Here is a 23,515-nt window from a genome sequence, read left to right as displayed (position 1 = left end):
TTTGTTGTTGATGAGCACCAAAACACACCGCTCGTCCTACAACCATTCGGTAACATTATTAGAATCCAGTGAAATTGAAATAATCTATAGCCTATCGTTCGGCTATGTAATCAATTATTGTTTTGCTGTATTTAACTGTCCACTAAAACCGAGCACTGTAAAATATATTCTGTAACCAGGACAACGCCTTTCACCCGGCAATCATCCCTCCGGTAGCATGCAGCACGAGACGGCCGACACAGACTGGATGAGAAAGTGTGCGGCGCGGTAGGCTATAGGGTACAGGACGAGAAGCGTGAGTTGGCGAGAAGGCAGCAGAATTCATTCCGTATGCAGCAGTCAATGCGGCGGATGTCGCCTAGCCCAATGCCGTGTTTTGATAGAAGAGACCCACCTGTCGTATGCGGTTCTGTTGCGGCGGGGACCCTCCTTCGGGTGTCGTGTTACTAGACGAAGCCATTTTCCGTGGGTGCGTCTCGCTGGGTCGGCTCTGGCGCGGGGGGCTTTCTCCGTTCAGCCTCTTCACGGGGATCCTAATTGCCTTCCTTCTCCGCCCGACCACAGGGGCGGGGAGCCGAAGACTTCCTACCCGTTCAATGTGGGACTTTGGTCGACCTCAGAATTCATAGGGGGTTTGCGCGTTCTTCATGGCTGACGCTGCGGCAGTGTGTGTTTGTATCCAATTAGAAGAACATTGTCTAAGATAAGGAGACTTGTGCAGTTATTGAGGCTTGGAAGGAGTGTTCGCCCTTTCTGAAGTACGCATGAGTGTTTGCTTTCCTGTTCTACTACATAATGTGAAAGTGCGTGTTTGAGAGTGAGATAGAGAGAGAGAGAGAGAGCGTCAAATCTCCGCAGGATAGTACGCTCTAGCGTTATGCTGTTTCTCGTCGCAAACCCTCCCTTCTCTGCTCTGCAGTAGTAGCTCTCAGCCGCCAGGCCTGATGCACTCAACAGGGCAGCGTGATGCTGTAGCACATTAGACTATAATAGGAGAGGGCTGCCTATAATGATGAAGATGATGATGATATTGGACTAGGATATGACCAGAGAGGGCTACTTATAGTGATGAAGATGATGGTAATATGAGACTAGGACAGGACCTGAGAGGGCTGCCTATAATGATGAAGGTGATGGTGATATTAGACTAATTCTTGAGTAGATAAATTCTCCCTGAAATATCACAACACCCAATAGAATGTATAGCACTTAATCACCCCTTCTTTCTTCTCCTTCCACCCCTCCTATCTCTGTCCACTCCTTCTTCCCTCCTCTTTCTCGCCTCCCTCTGTCTCCATCCTGAGGTCCTTGTAACCAGTGAGAGTGAACTGGTCTTAGATCAGGACCAATTGTCCTCTCTCGAGTCTGGAACAGATAGTAACATTACATTACAACACTTTACGCTACAACAAACTGACAGTAACATACTATAACACGTTAAAACTACCAGGACGGACCAGAGCCATCCTGATACCCAGTCATCTGTCTGTATTTCTCTCTCTCCCTAACTAAGACATTCGTGTCTCTGATTGTCTCTAATTATTCATTAGCATTTACATTTCATATGTATTTTGAATTAAGTCTGCTTTTTAGAAATACATCACTAATTGTCTGGTAGGATTCTTATTTAAATATCAGAAAATAATTTATATTGCAGTGTTATCTTAGTGATCATCTCTACTGGCACATATGTCCTTTTTAAGCTTGATATCAAGATGTTGTCTCAGTGACTGTAGGTCTACTAGTCATGTTGTCTCAGTGACTGTAGGTCTACTAGTCATGTTGTCTCAGTGACTGTAGGTCCACTAGTCATGTTGTCTCAGTGACTGTAGGTCTACTAGTCATGTTGTCTCAGTGACTGTAGGTCCACTAGTCATGTTGTCTCAGTGACTGTAGGTCTACTAGTCATGTTGTCTCAGTGTCTGTAGGTCCACTAGTCATGTTGTCTCAGTGACTGTAGGTCTACTAGTCATGTTGTCTCAGTGACTGTAGGTCTACTAGTCATGTTGTCTCAGTGACAGTAGGTCCACTAGTCATGTTGTCTCAGTGACTGTAGGTCTACTAGTCATGTTGTCTCAGTGTCTGTAGGTCTACTAGTCATGTTGTCTCAGTGACTGTAGGTCCACTAGTCATGTTGTCTCAGTGTCTGTAGGTCTACTAGTCATGTTGTCTCAGTGACTGTAGGTCCACTAGTCATGTTGTCTCAGTGACTGTAGGTCTACTAGTCATGTTGTCTCAGTGTCTGTAGGTGCTCTAGTCATGTTGTCTCAGTGACTGTAGGTCTACTAGTCATGTTGTCTCAGTGACTGTAGGTCCACTAGTCATGTTGTCTCAGTGACTGTAGGTCTACTAGTCATGTTGTCTCAGTGACTGTAGGTCTACTAGTCATGTTGTCTCAGTGACTGTAGGTCTACTAGTCATGTTGTCTCAGTGACAGTAGGTCCACTAGTCATGTTGTCTCAGTGACTGTAGGTCTACTAGTCATGTTGTCTCAGTGTCTGTAGGTCTACTAGTCATGTTGTCTCAGTGACTGTAGGTCCACTAGTCATGTTGTCTCAGTGTCTGTAGGTCTACTAGTCATGTTGTCTCAGTGACTGTAGGTCCACTAGTCATGTTGTCTCAGTGACTGTAGGTCTACTAGTCATGTTGTCTCAGTGTCTGTAGGTCTACTAGTCATGTTGTCTCAGTGACTGTAGGTCCACTAGTCATGTTGTCTCAGTGACTGTAGGTCTACTAGTCATGTTGTCTCAGTGACTGTAGGTCTACTAGTCATGTTGTCTCAGTGACTGTAGGTCCACTAGTCATGTTGTCTCAGTGACTGTAGGTCTACTAGTCATGTTGTCTCAGTGTCTGTAGGTCCACTAGTCATGTTGTCTCAGTGTCTGTAGGTCTACTAGTCATGTTGTCTCAGTGACTGTAGGTCCAGTAGTCATGTTGTCTCAGTGACTGTAGGTCCACTAGTCATGTTGTCTCAGTGACTGTAGGTCCACTAGTCATGTTGTCTCAGTGACTGTAGGTCTACTAGTCATGTTGTCTCAGTGACTGTAGGTCCACTAGTCATGTTGTCTCAGTGACTGTAGGTCCACTAGTCATGTTGTCTCAGTGACTGTAGGTCTACTAGTCATGTTGTCTCAGTGACTGTAGAGCTGTCAATCACTCAGCTGTCTTCCTCTTCCCTGCTGCAGACGACTCCCACCAAGGGAACTACAGATGTGTTTATCACAATTATGTTTTCTTTCATATCTTCTCATCTGAGGGTCAGCTCCTCTTCCTCACCATCACAGGTAACTGACCCATAACTTTATCATTGACAGGTTCCACACAGATCTATCTGATGATGATCAGTCCCCTCATGAAATGTGTTTCTGTTTCCAGCCTCTCCTCTGCCAGCCTTCATCATCAAACACGTCATCATCACCCTCTACCTACAAGGTGAAGACATTTACTCAGGCACCAGTGAGGTTAAATAAACTTTGTCTCTGAATAAATGTTTACTTTAATTGTTATGGGGGAAGGTGAATAGGTCTGCGTTTGTGACTTTGTATTAACACCCTTATAATATTTGTGTGTCGATTATCTTTGGACAAAGCAGTTAATGTCTGACTGTATCTCTCTAGACCACCAGGAGGCAGAAGAGAGTGAACAAGGAGAGCAGCATGTCTCTCTGTGTCAATGTCTTGGAGATGGTCTCTCTGGACTCCAGAGCTGAATCCGGGCGGGGAGAGGAAACAGAAGACCAGGGGTAGGATGATGTTGACCCTAGATGCAGAAGTCCAGGGGAGGGAGTGGTATTACAAGTTTGACAAGGATTGAAAAATCCATCAAAGCTAAGGAGATTATCAAACCAGAAACACGGCCAATAACATTTTACAGCTGGAATACAGTGACACACCCTAAACATGAAGAATGTACCAGAAACAAAAAGAATGAGTATAGCTGAAGACAACTTCATCCATTAATTAAAATTCAAAGAGAAACCAGACGAACTGGCCACTCCAAAATGGTGATGAGACCCAATGTAGGTCCACATCTCACACTATAACAAACTGATAATATCATAACATATTAAACCACATCCTACAATCAAATTCTTTGTTGCCATGCCAGCAGTTTCCTGTCTTAAAAAATATCAGTTTTCTGTAGGTCACCAAGTTCAACCACTGAGCCCAGATAAGTTACTAAGAAGTTTATCTCAGATCATAGAAGTCAGGATGTAATTATCCAGAGGATATGTAGACTGGCAGTATTGTCCACACTTCATGACAGTAGACCTGCTCTGTGGAGAACCATTTCGAGACAGATATGAAACCTGTCTGTTTAATGATGATGATGTTTTTCTGGATTACAGGTAGGATGCTGTTATAATGACATTCACCAGCATGTTTCTGTGAAATCACGTTGTTTGATCTCACCTGCTCTGAAACCTTGAAGGGGTTGGTTTCTTCTCTCTCAAAGGGAGGACCTTTGCTTTTGTGGAGTGACAGGACACTGTGTTTTGTAGAGTGACTGGACACTGTGTTTTGTAGAGTGACAGGACACTGTGTTTTGTAGAGTAACAGGACACTGTGTTTTGTAGAGTGACTGGACACTGTGTTTTGTAGAGTGACAGGACACTGTGTTTTGTAGAGTCACTGGACACTGTGTTTTGTAGAGTGACAGGACACTGTGTTTTGTAGAGTGACAGGACACTATGTTTTGTAGAGTGACAGGACACTGTGTTTTATAGAGTGACAGGACACTGTGTTTTGTAGAGTGACAGGACACTATGTTTTGTAGAGTGACAGGACACTGTGTTTTATAGAGTGACAGGGCACTGTGTTTTGTAGAGTCACTGGACACTGTGTTTTGTAGAGTCACTGACACTGTGTTTTGTAGAGTGACAGTTGTTAATGCGTTCAGAGAGTCCCTTGGACTCTCTGAACGTTGGGAAGGAGAGGGATGGAAATCATTTGATCATGATTAACAATTTAAATGATGGATTTATTGACTGTTGGCTGATTGATTGACTGGCTGGCTGGTTGACTGATGGACTTCTCCCTTTAAGAAGTGTTCAAGAGAGTATCCTTCCTGATCTGCTACAGTCTGTCTCTGTTCATGTGCAATCCAAGATAGCGTCACATTTGAAGTCCTATTCCTTGTTTGTCCTTGTGAATAAGTCATTGTTAATTTGTGTTAATAAAGGCCAAACCAGACCTATGTCTGTAGCATGGAAACAGCTTATGACAACAGCTTATGTAAAATTGAGTATTGAAACACATTTCTTTGATTTGACGGACTTTAGAGTTTGCAAATTTCAGTAAATGTGTATGTGTGTTTTTTGTGTCAACCCACCGATTAGTCTGTCTTCTCCATCGCTTCCTGAAATTCATGTTTATATCCACTTTCTCCTCGCTGTCGTCCTCCTCAGATCTCCTCAGATGTTATAATCTGTCCTTAATACTGTTTTCCTCTCTGATGTTTACAGCTCTGGGCCTGTGAACTTCATTCCCTCTCAGTATCTCTTTGTTTCTTTCCTTCTTTTGCCTTTCCATCTCCTTTTTCTCTCGTCCTGTACCACAAGGTACAGACATTAAAAATAATCTTCATCTCAAAGCAAATGTACACTTCAATTCCTATGGCTGGGGGAAGGTGAATAGGTCTGAATTTGTCACTACACTTTATGTATTAACATACAGTTGTGTGTCTATTGTGTTGGGAGAGTCAGAATGGAAAGAGACCCGTTCATGTCTGACTGTTGGCGCTGTATCTCTCTAAACCACCAAGAGGCAGAAGAGAGTGAACAATGTCAATGTCTTGGAGATGGTCTCTCTGGACTCCAGAGCTGAAGCCGGGCGGGGAGAGGAGACAGAAGACCAGGGGAGGGAGTCGGATGATGTTGACCCTACATGCAGAAAACCAGGGGAGGGAGTAGGATGATGTTGACCCTACATGCCGAAGACCAGGGGAGGGAGTCGGATGATGTTGACCCTACATGCAGAAGACCAAGGGAGGGAGTAGGATGATGTTGACCCTACATGCAGAAGACCAGGGGAGGGAGTAGGATGATGTTGACCCTACATGCAAAAGACCAGGGGAGGGAGTAGGATGATGTTGACCCTACATGCAAAAGACCAGGGGAGGGAGTCGGATGATGTTGACCCTACATGCAGAAGACCAGGGGAGGGAGTAGGATGATGTTGACCCTACATGCAGAAGACCAGGGGAGGGAGTCGGATGATGTTGACCCTACATGCAGAAGACCAGGGGAGGGAGTAGGATGATGTTGACCCTACATGCAGAAGACCAGGGGAGGGAGTAGGATGATGCCGACCCTACATGCAGAAGACCAAGGGAGGGAGTCGGATGATGTTGACCCTACATGCAGAAGACCAGGGGAGGGAGTAGGATGATGTTGACCCTACATGCAGAAGACCAGGGGAGGGAGTAGGATGATGCCGACCCTACATGCAGAAGACCAAGGGAGGGAGTCGGATGATGTTGACCCTACATGCAGAAGACCAGGGGAGGGAGTTGGATGATGTTGACCCTACATGCAGAAGACCAGGGGAGGGAGTAGGATGATGTTGACCCTACATGCAGAAGACCAGGGGAGGGAGTTGGATGATGTTGACCCTACATGCAGAAGACCAGGGGAGGGAGTAGGATGATGTTGACCCTACATGCAGAAGACCAGGGGAGGGAGTGGGATGATGTTGACCCTACATGCAGAAGACCAGGGGAGGGAGTGGGATGATGTTGACCCTACATGCAGAAGACCATGTATAGACATAATCATGTGTTTCCTTATGATCTTAGGGTTACTCTGTATTACTCCTTTTTGTCAACATCATCTGGGTATAACTACTCTTCCTCTCTACTCCTGTTTGTCTACTCCTCTCTACTCCTCTCTACAACCCTCCTCTTCTCTCCTCTCTTTACTCCTCTCCTGGTCTTCATAGCTCCCTCTGCTGGTCATTTCTTTCCACTGTACTGGGTTGAGTCAAGACTGAGAGCAGTGCTGTGATTGGCTGAGCTGGGAGGAGGCTGCAGTAAGGATCACAGCATCCAGTCTCTCTATCTCTTATCCCCCCCCCCCACTCGCTCTCAATGTCTTTATTTCTCACAGCATCATTAAACAGGAAGAAGAAAGAGGCTGGCATCCTCTCTTTCTCCATCCCACTCACTCTCTCCTCCCCTCTCTCTCTCTCTCTCTCCATCCCACTCACTCTCTCCTCCCCTCTCTCATTTCTTCCTCGTTCTCTCCACGGACACAGAGACACGCGTGCGGCTGCCGTTCTACTCCGTGACACTGCAGAGAGCGACGGACAGACAAGACACGCAGCCATCTAGTCAGGTGGACAGACAGACTGGCACAGAAGGAAGGTGAGTCGAGGCCTTCTCCTCTCCTCCTCCTCTCCTCCCTTTCCTCCTCCTTTCCCTGTAACAGAGCTCCTGTACTCCTGTCCTCTCCTTCAAGGACTACGACACCTCCCCACCCAGGGACATCCAGCTGGTAGGTCCACTCTAGTTCCTGTTCCTGTTTGATACCACGGTAATGCTGCTGCAGATATCCTAACACACACAGGCACAGACGAGTGTAGCTCTCTCTCCCTCTCCCTCCCTCCCTCCCTCGCTCCCCCCCTCTCTCTCTATCTGTCTGTCTGTCTGTCTCACTCTGGTGGTCTGTTTCCGGACTTCTCGTCCTGAGCTCTGGGCCAGGTGTGTGTGTTTGTAGCATGGAGTGCAGTGCATCGTGGGTGTTTTTAACAGAGGTCACGCTGTGTAATCCTCGTCCATTCTGGTTCCCTGTCATCCCTGCCGTCCCCCTCTTCATCTCCTTCTCCCTCTCTTCACCTCCAAATCCACCTCTTTCTCCCTCTCTCCTTCTACTCCTCTTTCCTCACCTACCTGGCCCTCCATTCCCGCCACACCTCAGCCCTAAATATCCCATGATGCCTTGCCCCAGACTCCTGCGCTAGGCCCCAGCAGTATGGGCGGAGCCTGGGAGGGGAGAGAGAGCTCTGATTGGACCAGGTCGGGTCACCCCTTCCCTGCTTCCGATGGGGGAGGACGCTGAGAACTCCAAACTCAACCACAGCTTCCTGAGAGACTATGTCACTGAAGGTATATAGATCTGAAACGCCTTACGTGACCTCTGGTGGACGGACACCCTCAAAGGCCCTAGAGAAGGGAAACATCCAGACATCTTCAGACTAGTTCCGTGTCACGTTAATTAGACGTCTAGCAGCTTGATGGCACCTTAAGTAAGTTCACAACGCCACTGTGTCACTAAATATAGGCTGTGAATCTAAACTCAAAAAAGGTGGTTTTACAGTGTTTTTTTTTTATTAATGTGCATTGTGGCAGATGTTGCAGGTGTTTTAAGCTGCTCCTGAACAACAAATCAGGTTAGATAAATAACTAATAATATCTAGTAGTTCTCACAGCAGATCATCTGACAATCATAGTCTGATGGGCATAATCTAATAGTAATTGTCTGACAGTCACAGTATGATGGTCCTAGTCCAGTATAAATAGTCCAATTGTAATAGTCTGATAGTCATAGGCTGATAGATATAGTCCAGCTATAGTAATAGCTTGATTGTCATAGTCCAATATATAGTAGTTTTTTCAGTAGTCCTCCATGATATTTTCCTGAACTGACAAAAACCTTTCTGATGCCACCCACAACTTTTCCATCCACTACACATTAAAAATGTTCAACAAATTATTTATGAAATAGAGATCATGTACCAATCAGATCATGTAACAGTAATGTACTATATAGGGAAAGATGACACCCTATTCCCTATATAGTACACTACTTTAACCAGAGCCCTATGGAGAGATGACACCCTATTCCCTATATAGTACACTACTTTAACCAGAGCCCTATGGAGAGATGACACCCTATTCCCTATATAGTACACTACTTTAACCAGAGCCCTATGGAGAGATGACACCCTATTCCCTATATAGTACACTACTTTAACCAGAGCCCTATGGAGAGATGACACCCTATTCCCTATATAGTACACTACTTTAACCAGAGCCCTATGGAGAGATGACACCCTATTCCCAATATAGTACACTACTTTAACCAGAGCCCTATGGAGAGATGACACCCTATTCCCTATATAGTACACTACTTTAACCAGAGCCCTATGGAGAGATGACACCCTATTCCCTATATAGTACACTACTTATCAAGTCAGCAATCAGCCTCACCACCACCAGTTATTTTTATCTTATAGAAACTGATACTGTATTGATCTCTGTCTCTCTGTCGTCTCTCCCTTCCACCCACAAACTTATTTTTCTACCTTCCTTTCTTCCATCCCTCTCCTCTCTCCCTGTTCCTCCCCATTCCTCCATCCCTCTCCTCTCTCCCTGTTCCTCCCCACTCCTCCATGCCACTCCACTCTCCCTCTCCTCCTAGCTGATGTCATCTCCACGGTGGAGTTTAACCATACCGGAGACCTGTTGGCTACTGGGGACAAGGGAGGCCGTGTGGTCATCTTCCAAAGAGAGACTGAGGTTGGTCATAAGGTGTTCATAGAGAGGTCATAATGGACCCTGAGTGGTCATAAGGGGGTCATAACCTGGTCACTGTGTTCATAGATGCACCAGCTTCTTCAACCAGGCTGGTCTGTCTCAGCGGTTATCAATTTCTAAATAATTGTCCTAATTGTGGCAAGCATTTTTTAGCAGGTTGTTTGTTCCCATTGCCTGATTGATTAAGTTAAACAACAATGCGTGTCTTTTCTTTACATTTTACAAGTATGCCTCACTAAGCCCAGTGAAACTGAACACTTTGGAAGTACATTAAGACTGAGCTGTACTTTACAAAGTACCAACTACAAATATGTACTGTGTACTTTACATATATATATTTTATTATTTAGAAGAATCCTTAGCAATGGCAATCATGTTGATACTTAAAAAAAACAAGAAGTGTTTATGTTACTTATCACGGATGCAGATACACAGTAGAGTCAGTACTGTCTGGAAGGAGGTGTTATATCATGGGGGACTATAGAGTCAATACTGTCTGGAAGGAGGTGCTATATCATGGGGGACTGTAGATTCAATGCTGTCTGGAAGGAGGTGTTATATCATGTGGGACTGTAGATTCAATGCTGTCTGGAAGGAGGTGTTATATCATGGGGGACAGTAGAGTCAATGCTGTCTGGAAGGAGGTGCTATATCATGGGGCACAGTAGAGTCAGTACTGTCTGGAAGGAGGTGCTATATCATGTGGGACTGTAGATTCAATGCTGTCTGGAAGGAGTTGTTATATCATGGGGCACAGTAGAGTCAGTACTGTCTGAAAGGAGGTTCTATATCATGTGGGACTGTAGAGTCAATGCTGTCTGGAAGGAGGTGCTATATCATGTGGGACTGTAGAGTCAATGCTGTCTGGAAGGAGGTGCTATATCATGTGGGACTGTAGAGTCTATACTGTCTGGAAGGAGATGTTATATCATGTGGGACTGTAGATTCAATGCTGTCTGGAAGGAGTTGTTATATCATGGGGGACTGTAGAGTCAGTACTGGCTTGAAGGAGTTGTTATATCATGGGGGACTATAATGCTCTTTTCCTCCGTTCTCTCCTCTCCCTCTTCTCCTCTCCTTTCCTCTCACCTCCTCTCCTTCACCTTCTCTCTGTCAGTCTAAAGGGGAGGTGGAGGAGGTAGGTGAGACGGGGGAGTCAGGGGAGTATAATGTCTATAGCACCTTCCAGAGCCACGAGCCAGACTTTGACTACCTGAAGAGTCTGGAGATCGAGGAGAAGATCAACAAGATAAGATGGCTGCCACGACAGAATGCCGCCCACTTCCTGCTCTCCACCAACGGTAAGTAGACTACACTACCCATAACCCTTTTCTCCAACAACAATGACTAGACTACACTGTCCATAATCCCTCTCTCCACCAACTGTAAGTAGACTACACTACCCATAACCCTTTTCTCCAACAACAATGACTAGACTACACTCCCCATAATCCCTCTCTCCAATAACAGTGAGTAGACTACACTACCCATACTCCCTCTCTCTTCTAATAGTGAGTAGACTACATTACCCATAATCCCCCTCTCCACTATCAGTGAGTAGACTACACTACCCATAATCACTCACAGCAAAATGCTGAGTGTCCATTTTTTTTCTGGTGTTGAAATAGGACGAGTGGAATATTACCAGCTGTTTTCCTCAGATGACAGCATTGCTATGTTGCGACACAGACCACTATGTCTCTCTCAAACAGCACCTGTGTCTGTGTGTTTTCACCTCTACAAGTAGCAAAACAAGGTATAGAAATATCGTAGCAGCCAGTCATGTTTTGCCTGAATGACTCATGGAGCATGAGGTGCTGGTGGTCAGGATGATCATAGGACATTTACACAAATATAACAGCAATGTTGTTTGTGGATTTAAATAACGGATTTCAAATGTGTGTGTCTGTGTGTGTCTGTGTGTGTGTTTGTGTGTCTGTGTGTGTGTTTGTGTGTCTGTGTGTGTGTCTGTGTGTCTGAGACAGACAAGACGATTAAGCTGTGGAAGGTGAGTGAGAGAGACAAGCGTCCGGAAGGTTATAACCTGAAAGATGAGGAGGGCAGGATGAAGGACATGTCTACAGTTACATCACTACAGGTACACACACACACACACACACACACAGACACATTCACACACACATACACATACACGCAGACAAAAAGACACACGTACACACAGACACATACACACACATACACACACACACACACACACACACACACACACAGACACATACACACACATATACACACACATACACACAGACATGTAACCACAAACACACACATATACACACAGACACATACACACACACACACACACATACACGCAGACAAAAAGACACATACATACACACACACACACACGTTTGTACAGCTACCCTCAGGGGGACCAGAAAATTGAAATTGCATGCTCCCTTGCCCTAATCTTAAACCTAAACCTAACCCTTACCCTAACCCTAACCTTAACCTAACCCTAATCTAACCCTAACCCTAACCTCAATAAAGTAACATTTAAGCCTAAACTTTACCTAGATGTAATGCCTAACCTTAACCCTAAACTTAACCAACAACGCCTGGACCTTAAAGAAACCCCAATTCTACTCTAGTAGAGTTTAACCCTAAACCTAAACCCTGACTTTTGCCTCATGGGGACCGGCAAAAGTTCCCAATGAGTTTAGTAAGACCTAAAACACACAAACAGACACATACACGAAGACACACACACACGCACACAAAAAAACACACACAGACACACTCTCCTCCTCCACACTGTCAGGTCCTAACTCCCCCTCTCTCCTCCTCCACACTGTCAGGTCCTAACTCCCCCTCTCTCCTCCTCCACCTGTCAGGTCCTAACTCCCCCTCTCTCCTCCTCCACCTGTCAGGTCCTAACTCCCCCTCTCTCCTCCTCCACCTGTCAGGTCCTAACTCCCCCTCTCCTCCTCCACCTGCCAGGTCCTAACTCCCCCTCTCTCCTCTTCCACACTGCCAGGTCCTAACTCCCCCTCTCTCCTCCTCCACCTGTCAGGTCCTAACTCCCCCTCTCTCCTCCTCCACCTGTCAGGTCCTAACTCCCCCTCTCTCCTCCTCCACCTGTCAGGTCCTAACTCTCCCTCTCCCCCTCCCCCTGTCAGGTCCTAACTCCCCCTCTCTCCTCCTCCACACTGTCAGGTCCTAACTCCCCCTCTCTCCTCCTCCACACTGCCAGGTCCTAACTCCCCCTCTCCTCCTCCACACTGTCAGGTCCTAACTCCCCCTCTCTCCTCCTCCACCTGTCAGGTCCTAACTCCCCCTCTCTCCTCCTCCACCTGTCAGGTCCTAACTCCCCCTCTCTCCTCCTCCACCTGCCAGGTCCTAACTCCCCCTCTCTCCTCCTCCACACTGTCAAGTCCTAACTCCCCCTCTCTCCTCCTCCACCTGTCAGGTCCTAACTCTCCCTCTCCTCCTCCCCCTGTCAGGTCCTAACTCCCCCTCTCTCCTCCTCCACACTGTCAGGTCCTAACTCTCCCTCTCCTCCTCCCCCTGTCAGGTCCTAACTCCCCCTCTCTCCTCCTCCACACTGTCAGGTCCTAACTCTCCCTCTCCTCCTACCCCTGTCAGGTCCTAACTCCCCCTCTCTCCTCTTCCACACTGTCAGGTCCTAACTCCCCCTCTCCTCTTCCACACTGTCAGGTCCTAACTCCCCCTCTCTCCTCCTCCACACTGTCAGGTCCTAACTCCCCCTCTCCTCTTCCACACTGTCAGGTCCTAACTCCCCCTCTCTCCTCCTCCACCTGTCAGGTCCTAACTCCCCCTCTCTCCTCCTCCACCTGTCAGGTCCTAACTCCCCCTCTCTCCTCCTCCACACTGTCAGGTCCTAACTCCCCCTCTCTCCTCCTCCACCTGTCAGGTCCTAACTCCCCCTCTCTCCTCCTCCACACTGTCAGGTCCAAACTCCCCCTCTCTCCTCCACCACCTGTCAGGTCCTAACTCCCCCTCTCTCCTCCTCCACACTGTCAGGTCCTAACTCCCCCTCTCTCCTCCTCCACCTGTCAGGTCCTAACTCCCCCTCTCTCCTCCTCCACCTGTCAGGTCCTAACTCCCCCTCTCTCCTCCTCCACCTGTCAGGTCCTAACTCCCCCTCTCTCCTCCTCCACACTGTCAGGTCCTAACTCCCCCACTCCTCTTCCACACTGTCAGGTCCTAACTCCCCCTCTCTCCTCCTCCACCTGTCAGGTCCTAACTCCCCCTCTCTCCTCCTCCACCTGTCAGGTCCTAACTCCCCCTCTCTCCTCCTCCACACTGTCAGGTCCTAACTCCCCCTCTCTCCTCCTCCACCTGTCAGGTCCTAACTCCCCCTCTCCTCCTCCACACTGTCAGGTCCTAACTCCCCCTCTCTCCTCCTCCACCTGTCAGGTCCTAACTCCCCCTCTCTCCTCCTCCACCTGTCAGGTCCTAACTCCCCCTCTCTCCTCCTCCACACTGTCAGGTCCTAACTCCCCCTCTCTCCTCCTCCACCTGTCAGGTCCTAACTCCCCCTCTCTCCTCCTCCACCTGTCAGGTCCTAACTCCCCCTCTCTCCTCCTCCACCTGCCAGGTCCTAACTCCCCCTCTCTCCTCCTCCACACTGTCAGGTCCTAACTCCCCCTCTCTCCTCCTCCACCTGTCAGGTCCTAACTCTCCCTCTCCCCCTCCCCCTGTCAGGTCCTAACTCCCCCTCTCTCCTCCTCCACACTGTCAGGTCCTAACTCCCCCTCTCTCCTCCTCCACACTGCCAGGTCCTAACTCCCCCTCTCCTCCTCCACACTGTCAGGTCCTAACTCCCCCTCTCTCCTCCTCCACCTGTCAGGTCCTAACTCCCCCTCTCTCCTCCTCCACCTGTCAGGTCCTAACTCCCCCTCTCTCCTCCTCCACCTGCCAGGTCCTAACTCCCCCTCTCTCCTCCTCCACACTGTCAAGTCCTAACTCCCCCTCTCTCCTCCTCCACCTGTCAGGTCCTAACTCTCCCTCTCCTCCTCCCCCTGTCAGGTCCTAACTCCCCCTCTCTCCTCCTCCACACTGTCAGGTCCTAACTCTCCCTCTCCTCCTCCCCCTGTCAGGTCCTAACTCCCCCTCTCTCCTCCTCCACACTGTCAGGTCCTAACTCTCCCTCTCCTCCTACCCCTGTCAGGTCCTAACTCCCCCTCTCTCCTCTTCCACACTGTCAGGTCCTAACTCCCCCTCTCCTCTTCCACACTGTCAGGTCCTAACTCCCCCTCTCTCCTCCTCCACACTGTCAGGTCCTAACTCCCCCTCTCCTCTTCCACACTGTCAGGTCCTAACTCCCCCTCTCTCCTCCTCCACCTGTCAGGTCCTAACTCCCCCTCTCTCCTCCTCCACCTGTCAGGTCCTAACTCCCCCTCTCTCCTCCTCCACACTGTCAGGTCCTAACTCCCCCTCTCTCCTCCTCCACCTGTCAGGTCCTAACTCCCCCTCTCTCCTCCTCCACACTGTCAGGTCCAAACTCCCCCTCTCTCCTCCACCACCTGTCAGGTCCTAACTCCCCCTCTCTCCTCCTCCACACTGTCAGGTCCTAACTCCCCCTCTCTCCTCCTCCACCTGTCAGGTCCTAACTCCCCCTCTCTCCTCCTCCACCTGTCAGGTCCTAACTCCCCCTCTCTCCTCCTCCACCTGTCAGGTCCTAACTCCCCCTCTCTCCTCCTCCACACTGTCAGGTCCTAACTCCCCCTCTCCTCTTCCACACTGTCAGGTCCTAACTCCCCCTCTCTCCTCCTCCACCTGTCAGGTCCTAACTCCCCCTCTCTCCTCCTCCACCTGTCAGGTCCTAACTCCCCCTCTCTCCTCCTCCACACTGTCAGGTCCTAACTCCCCCTCTCTCCTCCTCCACCTGTCAGGTCCTAACTCCCCCTCTCCTCCTCCACACTGTCAGGTCCTAACTCCCCCTCTCTCCTCCTCCACCTGTCAGGTCCTAACTCCCCCTCTCTCCTCCTCCACCTGTCAGGTCCTAACTCCCCCTCTCTCCTCCTCCACACTGTCAGGTCCTAACTCCCCCTCTCTCCTCCTCCACCTGTCAGGTCCTAACTCCCCCTCTCTCCTCCTCCACCTGTCAGGTCCTAACTCCCCCTCTCTCCTCCTCCACCTGCCAGGTCCTAACTCCCCCTCTCTCCTCCTCCACACTGTCAGGTCCTAACTCCCCCTCTCTCCTCCTCCACCTGTCAGGTCCTAACTCTCCCTCTCCCCCTCCCCCTGTCAGGTCCTAACTCCCCCTCTCTCCTCCTCCACACTGTCAGGTCCTAACTCCCCCTCTCTCCTCCTCCACACTGCCAGGTCCTAACTCCCCCTCTCCTCCTCCACACTGTCAGGTCCTAACTCCCCCTCTCTCCTCCTCCACCTGTCAGGTCCTAACTCCCCCTCTCTCCTCCTCCACCTGTCAGGTCCTAACTCCCCCTCTCTCCTCCTCCACCTGCCAGGTCCTAACTCCCCCTCTCTCCTCCTCCACACTGTCAAGTCCTAACTCCCCCTCTCTCCTCCTCCACCTGTCAGGTCCTAACTCTCCCTCTCCTCCTCCCCCTGTCAGGTCCTAACTCCCCCTCTCTCCTCCTCCACACTGTCAGGTCCTAACTCTCCCTCTCCTCCTCCCCCTGTCAGGTCCTAACTCCCCCTCTCTCCTCCTCCCCCTGTCAGGTCCTAACTCCCCCTCTCTCCTCCTCCACCTGTCAGGTCCCGGTGTTGAAGCCCACTGACCTGATGGTGGAGGTGCGCCCTAGGCGTGTGTTCTCCAATGGTCACACCTACCATGTAAACTCCATATCGGTCAACAGTGATGGGGAGACCTACCTGTCAGCCGACGACCTGCGGATCAACATGTGGCACCTGGGGATCACAGACCGGAGCTTCAGTATCCTTCACAGGAGACAGGGGGTTGGGTGGACGGAGGGAAGGATGATGGATTATAATAGATGATGGGTTATGGGTAGGGTGGAGGGAAGGATGGCCAGTAGGATGGCCAGTAGGATGTAGGATGGCCAGTAGGATATAGGATGACCAATAGAATGTAAGATGGCCAATAGGATGGCCAGTGGGATGTAAGATGGTCAGTAGGATGGCCAGTAGGATGGCCTGTAGGATGTAAGATGGCCAGTAGGATGGCCAATAGGATGTAGGTTGGCCAGTAGGATGTAAGATGACCAGTAGGATGTAAGATGGCCAATAGGATGGCCAGTGGGATGTAAGATGGCCAGTAGGATGGCAAGTAGGATGTATGATGGCCAGTACGATGGCCAGTAGGATGTAAGATGGCAAGTAGGATGGCCAGTAGGATGGCATGTAGGATGTAAGATGGCCAGTAGGATGGCCAGTAGGATGTAAGATGGCCAGTAGGATGGCCAGTAGGATGTAGGTTGGCCAGTAGGATGTAAGATGGTCAGTAGGATGGCCGGTAGGATGGCCAGTAGGATGTAGGTTGGCCAGTAGGATGTAAGATGGTCAGTAGGATGGCCGGTAGGATGGCCTGTAGGATGTAAGATGGCCAGTAGGATGGCCAATAGGATGTAGTTTGGCCAGTAGGATGTAAGATGGCCAGTAGGATGGCAAGTAGGATGTATGATGGCCAGTAGGATGGCCAGTAGGATGTAGGATGGACAGTAGGATGGCCAGTAGGATGTAGGATGGTCAGTAGGATGGTCAGTTGGATGTAAGATGGCCAGTAGGATGGCCAGTAGGATGCAGGATGGCCAGTAGGATGGCCAGTAGAATGTAGGATGGCCAGTAGGATGCAGGATGGCCAGTAGGATGTAGGATGGCCAGTAGGATGTAGGATGCAGTAGCAGGCGTTGACATGCTGGGACCAGATCTCTTCTACCAGAAAGATGACCTAGAAAACATCGACAGAGAAGTTTAAATAATTCACCATGTGTGCCCTCACTGCACTTTTTATTTCGACTGATCTGCACCGGGGCTAGACACACACACACACACACACACACACACAGGCACGCACACACACACACACACACACAGGCACGCACACACAGGCACACACACACACACACACAGGTACACACACACACACACACAGGCACACACACACACGTACACAGGTACACACACACACAAACACACACACACACACACAGGCACGCACACACACACACACACAGGCACACACACACACACACAGGCACACACACACACACACACACACACACAGGCACACACACACACGTACACAGGTACACACACACACAAACACACACACACACACAAACACACACACACACACAGGCACACACACACTCACACACAGGCACACACACACACACACAGGCTGTGTCTGTGTGTGTGTGTGTGTGTGTGTGTGTCTGCTACTGGTTCTTGGAGTGACAATGTTATTACATTTGATTCAATGAACAGTTCAGATCAGTGTCTTTGATTCAATGAACAGTTCAGATCAGTGTCTTTGATTCAATGAACAGTTCAGATCAGTGTCTTTGATTCAATGAACAGTTCAGATCAGTCTCTTTGTATCAGAAAGATCCAACCTCACGATTTATCCTTGGAATCAACAAAGGAGTAGTGTGTTCTGCGTCAGGTAAAGCTAGGTGTTCTACCATGCGTACTGGGACCAGTGGGTCAGTTTGTTCCGCCAGAGGTTCTTCCTGACCTCTCCTCAGACATCGTGGACATCAAGCCGGCCAACATGGAGGAGCTGACGGAGGTGATCACAGCTGCAGAGTTCCACCCGCACCACTGCCACCTGCTGGTCTACAGCAGCAGCAAGGGGACACTGCGCCTCTGTGACATGAGGGCCTCCGCTCTCTGTGACCATCACGCCAAACGTGAGGACACACACAGACACACACACACACAGACACACACACACACACACACACACAGAGACACCCACACACAGACACACACACACACACAGAGACTCACATGTTTTGCCTCTCTCCTCTCTCCTCTCTCCTCATTCCTCTCATCTCCACCTCTTCTCCCTCCTCCCCTGTCCCTCCTCCCCTCTCACTCCTACCCTCTCTCTCCTCCACTCTCACTCATACCCTCTCTCTCCTCCACTCTCTCTCCTCTCCTGTCTCTCCTCCCCTCTCCCTCCTCCCCTGTCCCTCCTCCCCTCTCTCTCCTCTCCATCAGTTTTTGAGGAACCAGAGGACCCAGGAAGTCGTTCCTTCTTTTCTGAGATTGTGTCGTCGGTGTCAGATGTGAAGTTCAGCCACAGCGGCCGGTACCTGCTGACCCGGGACTATCTGACAGCCAAGGTGTGGGACCTGCACATGGAGAAAGGCCCAGTAGAAACATACCAGGTCAGCACACACACACGCACAGACACGCACAATGTCTGTGCTGCTATTTCGTCTGTGTCTTATGTGTATCAACGTAATTTATTACCTGTACATTTTATATATTTTGTATACTTTGTTATTTTGACCTGTACAGCACTTTGGTCAATGACAGTTGTTTTAAATGTGCTTTATAAATGATGTTGACATTGGCACACACAAACACACACACACACACATTTATACGCACACACATACACACACACAGACCCACACATAAACACACATATATATATACACACACACACACAAACACACACATACAAACACAGCCCAGGTTTAATACATTTTCTGTATTTTATTCAAAGAACAATGCTCTGAACCTCCAACCCTAAACTTAACCCTGTCATACCCCTAACCCTAACCAATAACCTGACCCTGTCATACCCCTAACCCTAACCAATAACCTAACCCTGTCATACCCCTAACCCTAACCAATAACCTAACCCTGTCATACCCCTAACCAATAACCTGACCCTGTCATACCCCTAACCAATAACCTGACCCTGTCATACCCCTAACCAATAACCTGACCCTGTCATACCCCTAACCCTAACCAATAACCTAACCCTGTCATACCTCCAAACCTAACCAATTACCTGACCCTGTCATACCCCTAACCCTGTCATACCCCTAACCCTAACCAATAACCTGACCCTGTCATACCCCTAACCAATAACCTAACCCTGTCATACCCCTAACCCTAACCAATAACCTGACCCTGTCATACCCCTAACCCTAACCAATAACCTAACCCTGTCATACCCCTAACCCTAACCAATAACCTAACCCTGTCATTCCCCTAACCCTAACCAATAACCTAACCCTGTCATACCCCTAACCAATAACCTGACCCTGTCATACCCCTAACCAATAACCTGACCTAGCCTGTGCAACCCTCCACTGATTCAAAACCTAAACAAATAAGATTATAAAACCATTGAAAATGCTTGTCCTGAAAGTGTGTTGTTAGCGTACACACACCCCACACTGTCCCCTAACCCCAACCCCTAACCTCTAATCCTAACTACTGTTATAGGACACACACCCTACACTGTCCCCTAACCCCAACCTCTAACCTCTAATCCTAACTACTGTTATAGAACACACACCCTACAGTTGACTGTCCCCGTATCCCCTAATCCATGCTTCCCTAACCCTCACACCAACCCCTAAAACCTCAAGACAATATCAGTTGTAACTTATACCCTAATCTTAACCCCTAATGCTGACCCCTAACCCTAACCTCTAATGCTAGTCCTAACCCCTAATCCTAACCTCTAATCCTAACCCTAACCCTTAATCCAAACTGTTGTTTTCCCAATCTCCATTCCCCTCTCTCTCCCTCCCTCTCTCTCTCCCTCCCTCTCTCCCTCCCTCCCTCTCTCCCTCCCTCTCTCCCTTCCTCTCTCCCTTCCTCTCTCCCTCCCCTCTCTCCCTCCCCTCTCTCCTTTCTCCCCTTGCCTCTTCTCTCCCACTCTTTGTTAGGTGCATGAGTACCTGAGGAGCAAACTCTGCTCTCTGTACGAGAATGATTGCATCTTCGACAAGTTTGAATGTGTCTGGAACAGCAGTGACAGGTGAGGTCAGTTTGAATGTGTCTGGAACAGCAGTGACAGGTGAGGTCAGGTGAGGTCAGTTTGAATGTGTCTGGAACAGCAGTGACAGGTGAGGTCAGGTGAGGTCAGTTTGAATGTGTCTGGAACAGCAGTGACAGGTGAGGTCAGTTTGAATGTGTCTGGAACAGCAGTGACAGGTGAGGTCAGGTGAGGTCAGTTTGAATGTGTCTGGAACAGCAGTGACAGGTGAGGTCAGGTGAGGTCAGTTTGAATGTGTCTGGAACAGCAGTGACAGGTGAGGTCAGTTTGAATGTGTCTGGAACAGCAGTGACAGGTGAGGTCAGTTTGAATGTGTCTGGAACAGCAGTGACAGGTGAGGTCAGGTGAGGTCAGGTGAGGTCAGATGAGGTCAGATGAGGTCAGGTGAGGTCAGCTGAGGTCAGATGAGGTCAGGTGAGGTCAGGTGAGGTCAGGTGAGGTCTGTGTCTGAGGCTTCGTCACACAGCTCAGTCAATCCCAGGGAAGTTTTTGGACTAAATCAATCACTTCTCTCCCCCCCCTTCTCCCTCTCTCAACTCCTCTTACTACCCCTCCCCCTCTCAATCCCACCCTTTTCCTCCCCATCCCTCCACCTCCCTCCACCCATCTCTCCTCAGCGTAATCATGACGGGGGCGTACAACAGCTTCTTCAGGATGTTTGACCGGGAGACCGGGCGGGGCGTGACCCTGGAGGCGTGGCGGGAGACCAGTAAGCCGCGGGCGGTTCTGCGCACGCGGAGGGTCTACACCGGGGGCAAGCGTCGCCGTGGCGACGTGGGCGTGGACAGCTTGGACTTCACCAAGAAGATCCTCCACATGGCCTGGCACCCTGAGGAGAACATCATCGCCATCGCCGCCACCAACAACCTCTACATCTTCCAGGATCGGGTCAACACCGAAACCCAGGGACAGGACTGACACAGAACTGTTGAACACACACACCACACACTCACAGGCATGCATGCACACACACAAACATGCACACATTTACACATTGAACTTAACACACTGGATATTAGACACAGATCCTGAAGTGTTGAGCATCGAGCCTAGTTGACTCTGTATCTGTGAAGGAGGTCAGGTTAACTGTATCTGTGAAGGAGGTCAGGTTAACTGTATCTGTGAAGGAGGTCAGGTTAACTGTATCTGTGAAGGAGGTCAGGTTAACTCTGTATCTGTGAAGGAGTTCAGGTTAACAGTATCTGTGAAGGAGGTCAGGTTAACACTGTGAAGGAGAAACGGTTTACCCTGTATCTGTGAAAGAGGTCAGGTTAACTCTGTATCTGTGAGGGGGGTCAGGTTAACCATGTATCTGTGAAGGAGGTCAGGTTAACTCTATCTGTTAAGGAGGAACGGTTAACTCTGCATCTGTGAGGGGGGTCAGGTTAACCATGTATCTGTGAGGGTCAGGTTAACCATGTATCTGTGAGGGGGGTCAGGTTAACCATGTATCTGTGAGGGTCAGGTTAACCATGTATCTGTGAGGGGCGTCAGGTTAACCATGTATCTGTGAGGGGGGTCAGGTTAACCATGTATCTGTGAGGGGGGGTCAGGTTAACCATGTATCTGTGAGGGTCAGGTTAACCATGTATCTGTGAGGGGGGTCAGGTTAAACATGTATCTGTGAGGGGGGTCAGGTTAACCATGTATCTGTGAGGGGGGTCAGGTTAACCATGTATCTGTGAGGGGGGTCAGGTTAACCATGTATCTGTGAGGGGGGTCAGGTTAACCATGTATCTGTGAGGTGGAGTGTTACCGTGGTGCCCTGTGTGTGTGGATTCAGTCACTGTTTTGTCGTTTTTTTAGTTACCATAACAACTGATGTAGATCGGTGAATGGTCAGCAACAAATAGCATATCACTAGACATCCAGTCAACAGTTTTCCTATGTGGTGACAACATGAAAACACACATGCATAAATGGGACACACTTTTATACACACCTGGTGACACCTGGACACACCTGGCCACACCTGGCCATAGCAGTACACACCTGGATGGACATACCTGGTGACACCTGGAGAAGCTGATTCTAGATCCGTGCTCCCTCACCTGACACCTGTACACACCTGGTTACCTGAACACCTGGTTAATCTGGACACCTAGTTATCTGGACACCTGGTTACCTGAACACCTGGTCATCTGGACATCTAGTAGTCTGACACACAAGCGGATTACTGGTGTGACATCTTGAAATCATGGTGAAATCACCAGACTACTGGTGTCTCCCTCCATTCCTCCATCTAGGTTGTGTCCGACCGGCTCTCCGCATAGCGCACAACCTCTCCTCGGGGGCCAGGGGGCTCTAGTCCGTCTGAGCGCCCCACCAAGGGAACGCCGGGCTGTCACGTGACACATCAGGCTCATCGCCTGTACTCACGTCCATGACTATGATCTGTGAAATATTACCACTAACTCACTCTGTCTGTCATTATTTTTAACCCTGAGAACCCATTTACACTGGTCAATCCCCTTTATACAGGGAGCTGTGCAAATAGTCTTTTTATATGTTTTAAGGTGTGTCAAAATCAGTTGTGAGCCCAGGCCTGGAACAAAAGCCTGCACAAGCCAATTGCCCCTCAAAGGGGCAATCGGGAATTCTGCCAAATAATGTGGCTTGAGCTCTCTGATCTCCTCCAATTATAGGCAGTAGTGTAGCGACGTTACCGCGGCAACTCCGCGGCCAACCAATCAGTGGTAGGGTTGTTGTGAATAGCATCACGGCAGCTGTAGCATGTTACCCAGTCAGAATATCGCTGTATATCTAGCGTACCTGTAAACATCCAGAGTTATACCTTAACATACAGAACGGACCCTCAGTCGAGACAATCGATGAAGGAACCTGTGTAAAATAAATAATAAAATAACCTGAATCCGATGAGACATTTGTGGACCCTTTGATGAGCTGTTGTTTTGTGTTGTTTTATCTTTTGTGCCTTGTGTCATTGTCAAACTAACCATTTAACTAACAGGCTACACATGCTTTGATACTACAGAAAGAGTCTACACCTTAATGTTTAAAACAGTCACTGGGATGCAGGAT

At 49.1% G+C, this 23,515-nt stretch overlaps 1 protein-coding gene across 8 annotated transcripts; it reads left to right on the top strand.

The window, feature by feature from the left end:
- The first annotated feature begins 677 nt into the window (after positions 1-677).
- Positions 678-23,353, top strand: ppp2r2ca (protein phosphatase 2, regulatory subunit B, gamma a). Of its 8 annotated transcripts, XM_034291178.1 has the most exons (14): positions 678-758; positions 3,186-3,284; positions 3,376-3,432; positions 3,618-3,742; positions 7,254-7,362; positions 7,916-8,103; positions 9,419-9,516; positions 10,652-10,835; positions 11,520-11,632; positions 16,240-16,417; positions 18,192-18,356; positions 18,670-18,839; positions 20,364-20,455; positions 21,091-23,353. In XM_034291178.1, exons 6-14 carry the CDS (start codon positions 8,040-8,042, stop codon positions 21,389-21,391), a joined length of 1,365 nt encoding a protein of 454 aa, XP_034147069.1. In that variant the 5' UTR covers positions 678-758; positions 3,186-3,284; positions 3,376-3,432; positions 3,618-3,742; positions 7,254-7,362; positions 7,916-8,039; the 3' UTR covers positions 21,392-23,353. The 8 variants fall into 8 exon arrangements, 6 of the variants coding, with proteins under 6 accessions (XP_034147069.1, XP_034147070.1, XP_034147068.1 ...); XM_034291179.1 differs by lacking the exons at positions 678-758; positions 3,618-3,742; XM_034291177.1 differs by lacking the exons at positions 678-758; positions 3,186-3,284; positions 3,376-3,432; positions 3,618-3,742 and adding an exon at positions 6,925-7,028 and having other exon boundaries at positions 7,106-7,362.
- The last annotated feature ends 162 nt before the right edge of the window (positions 23,354-23,515 follow it).

Source organism: Esox lucius, chromosome 25 (genome assembly GCF_011004845.1).
Source record: "Esox lucius isolate fEsoLuc1 chromosome 25, fEsoLuc1.pri, whole genome shotgun sequence".
Taxonomy (NCBI): Eukaryota; Metazoa; Chordata; class Actinopteri; order Esociformes; family Esocidae; genus Esox; species Esox lucius.
The sequence above is the reverse complement of the archived record's forward strand: the minus strand, read 5'-3'. Positions and strand labels throughout refer to the sequence as shown.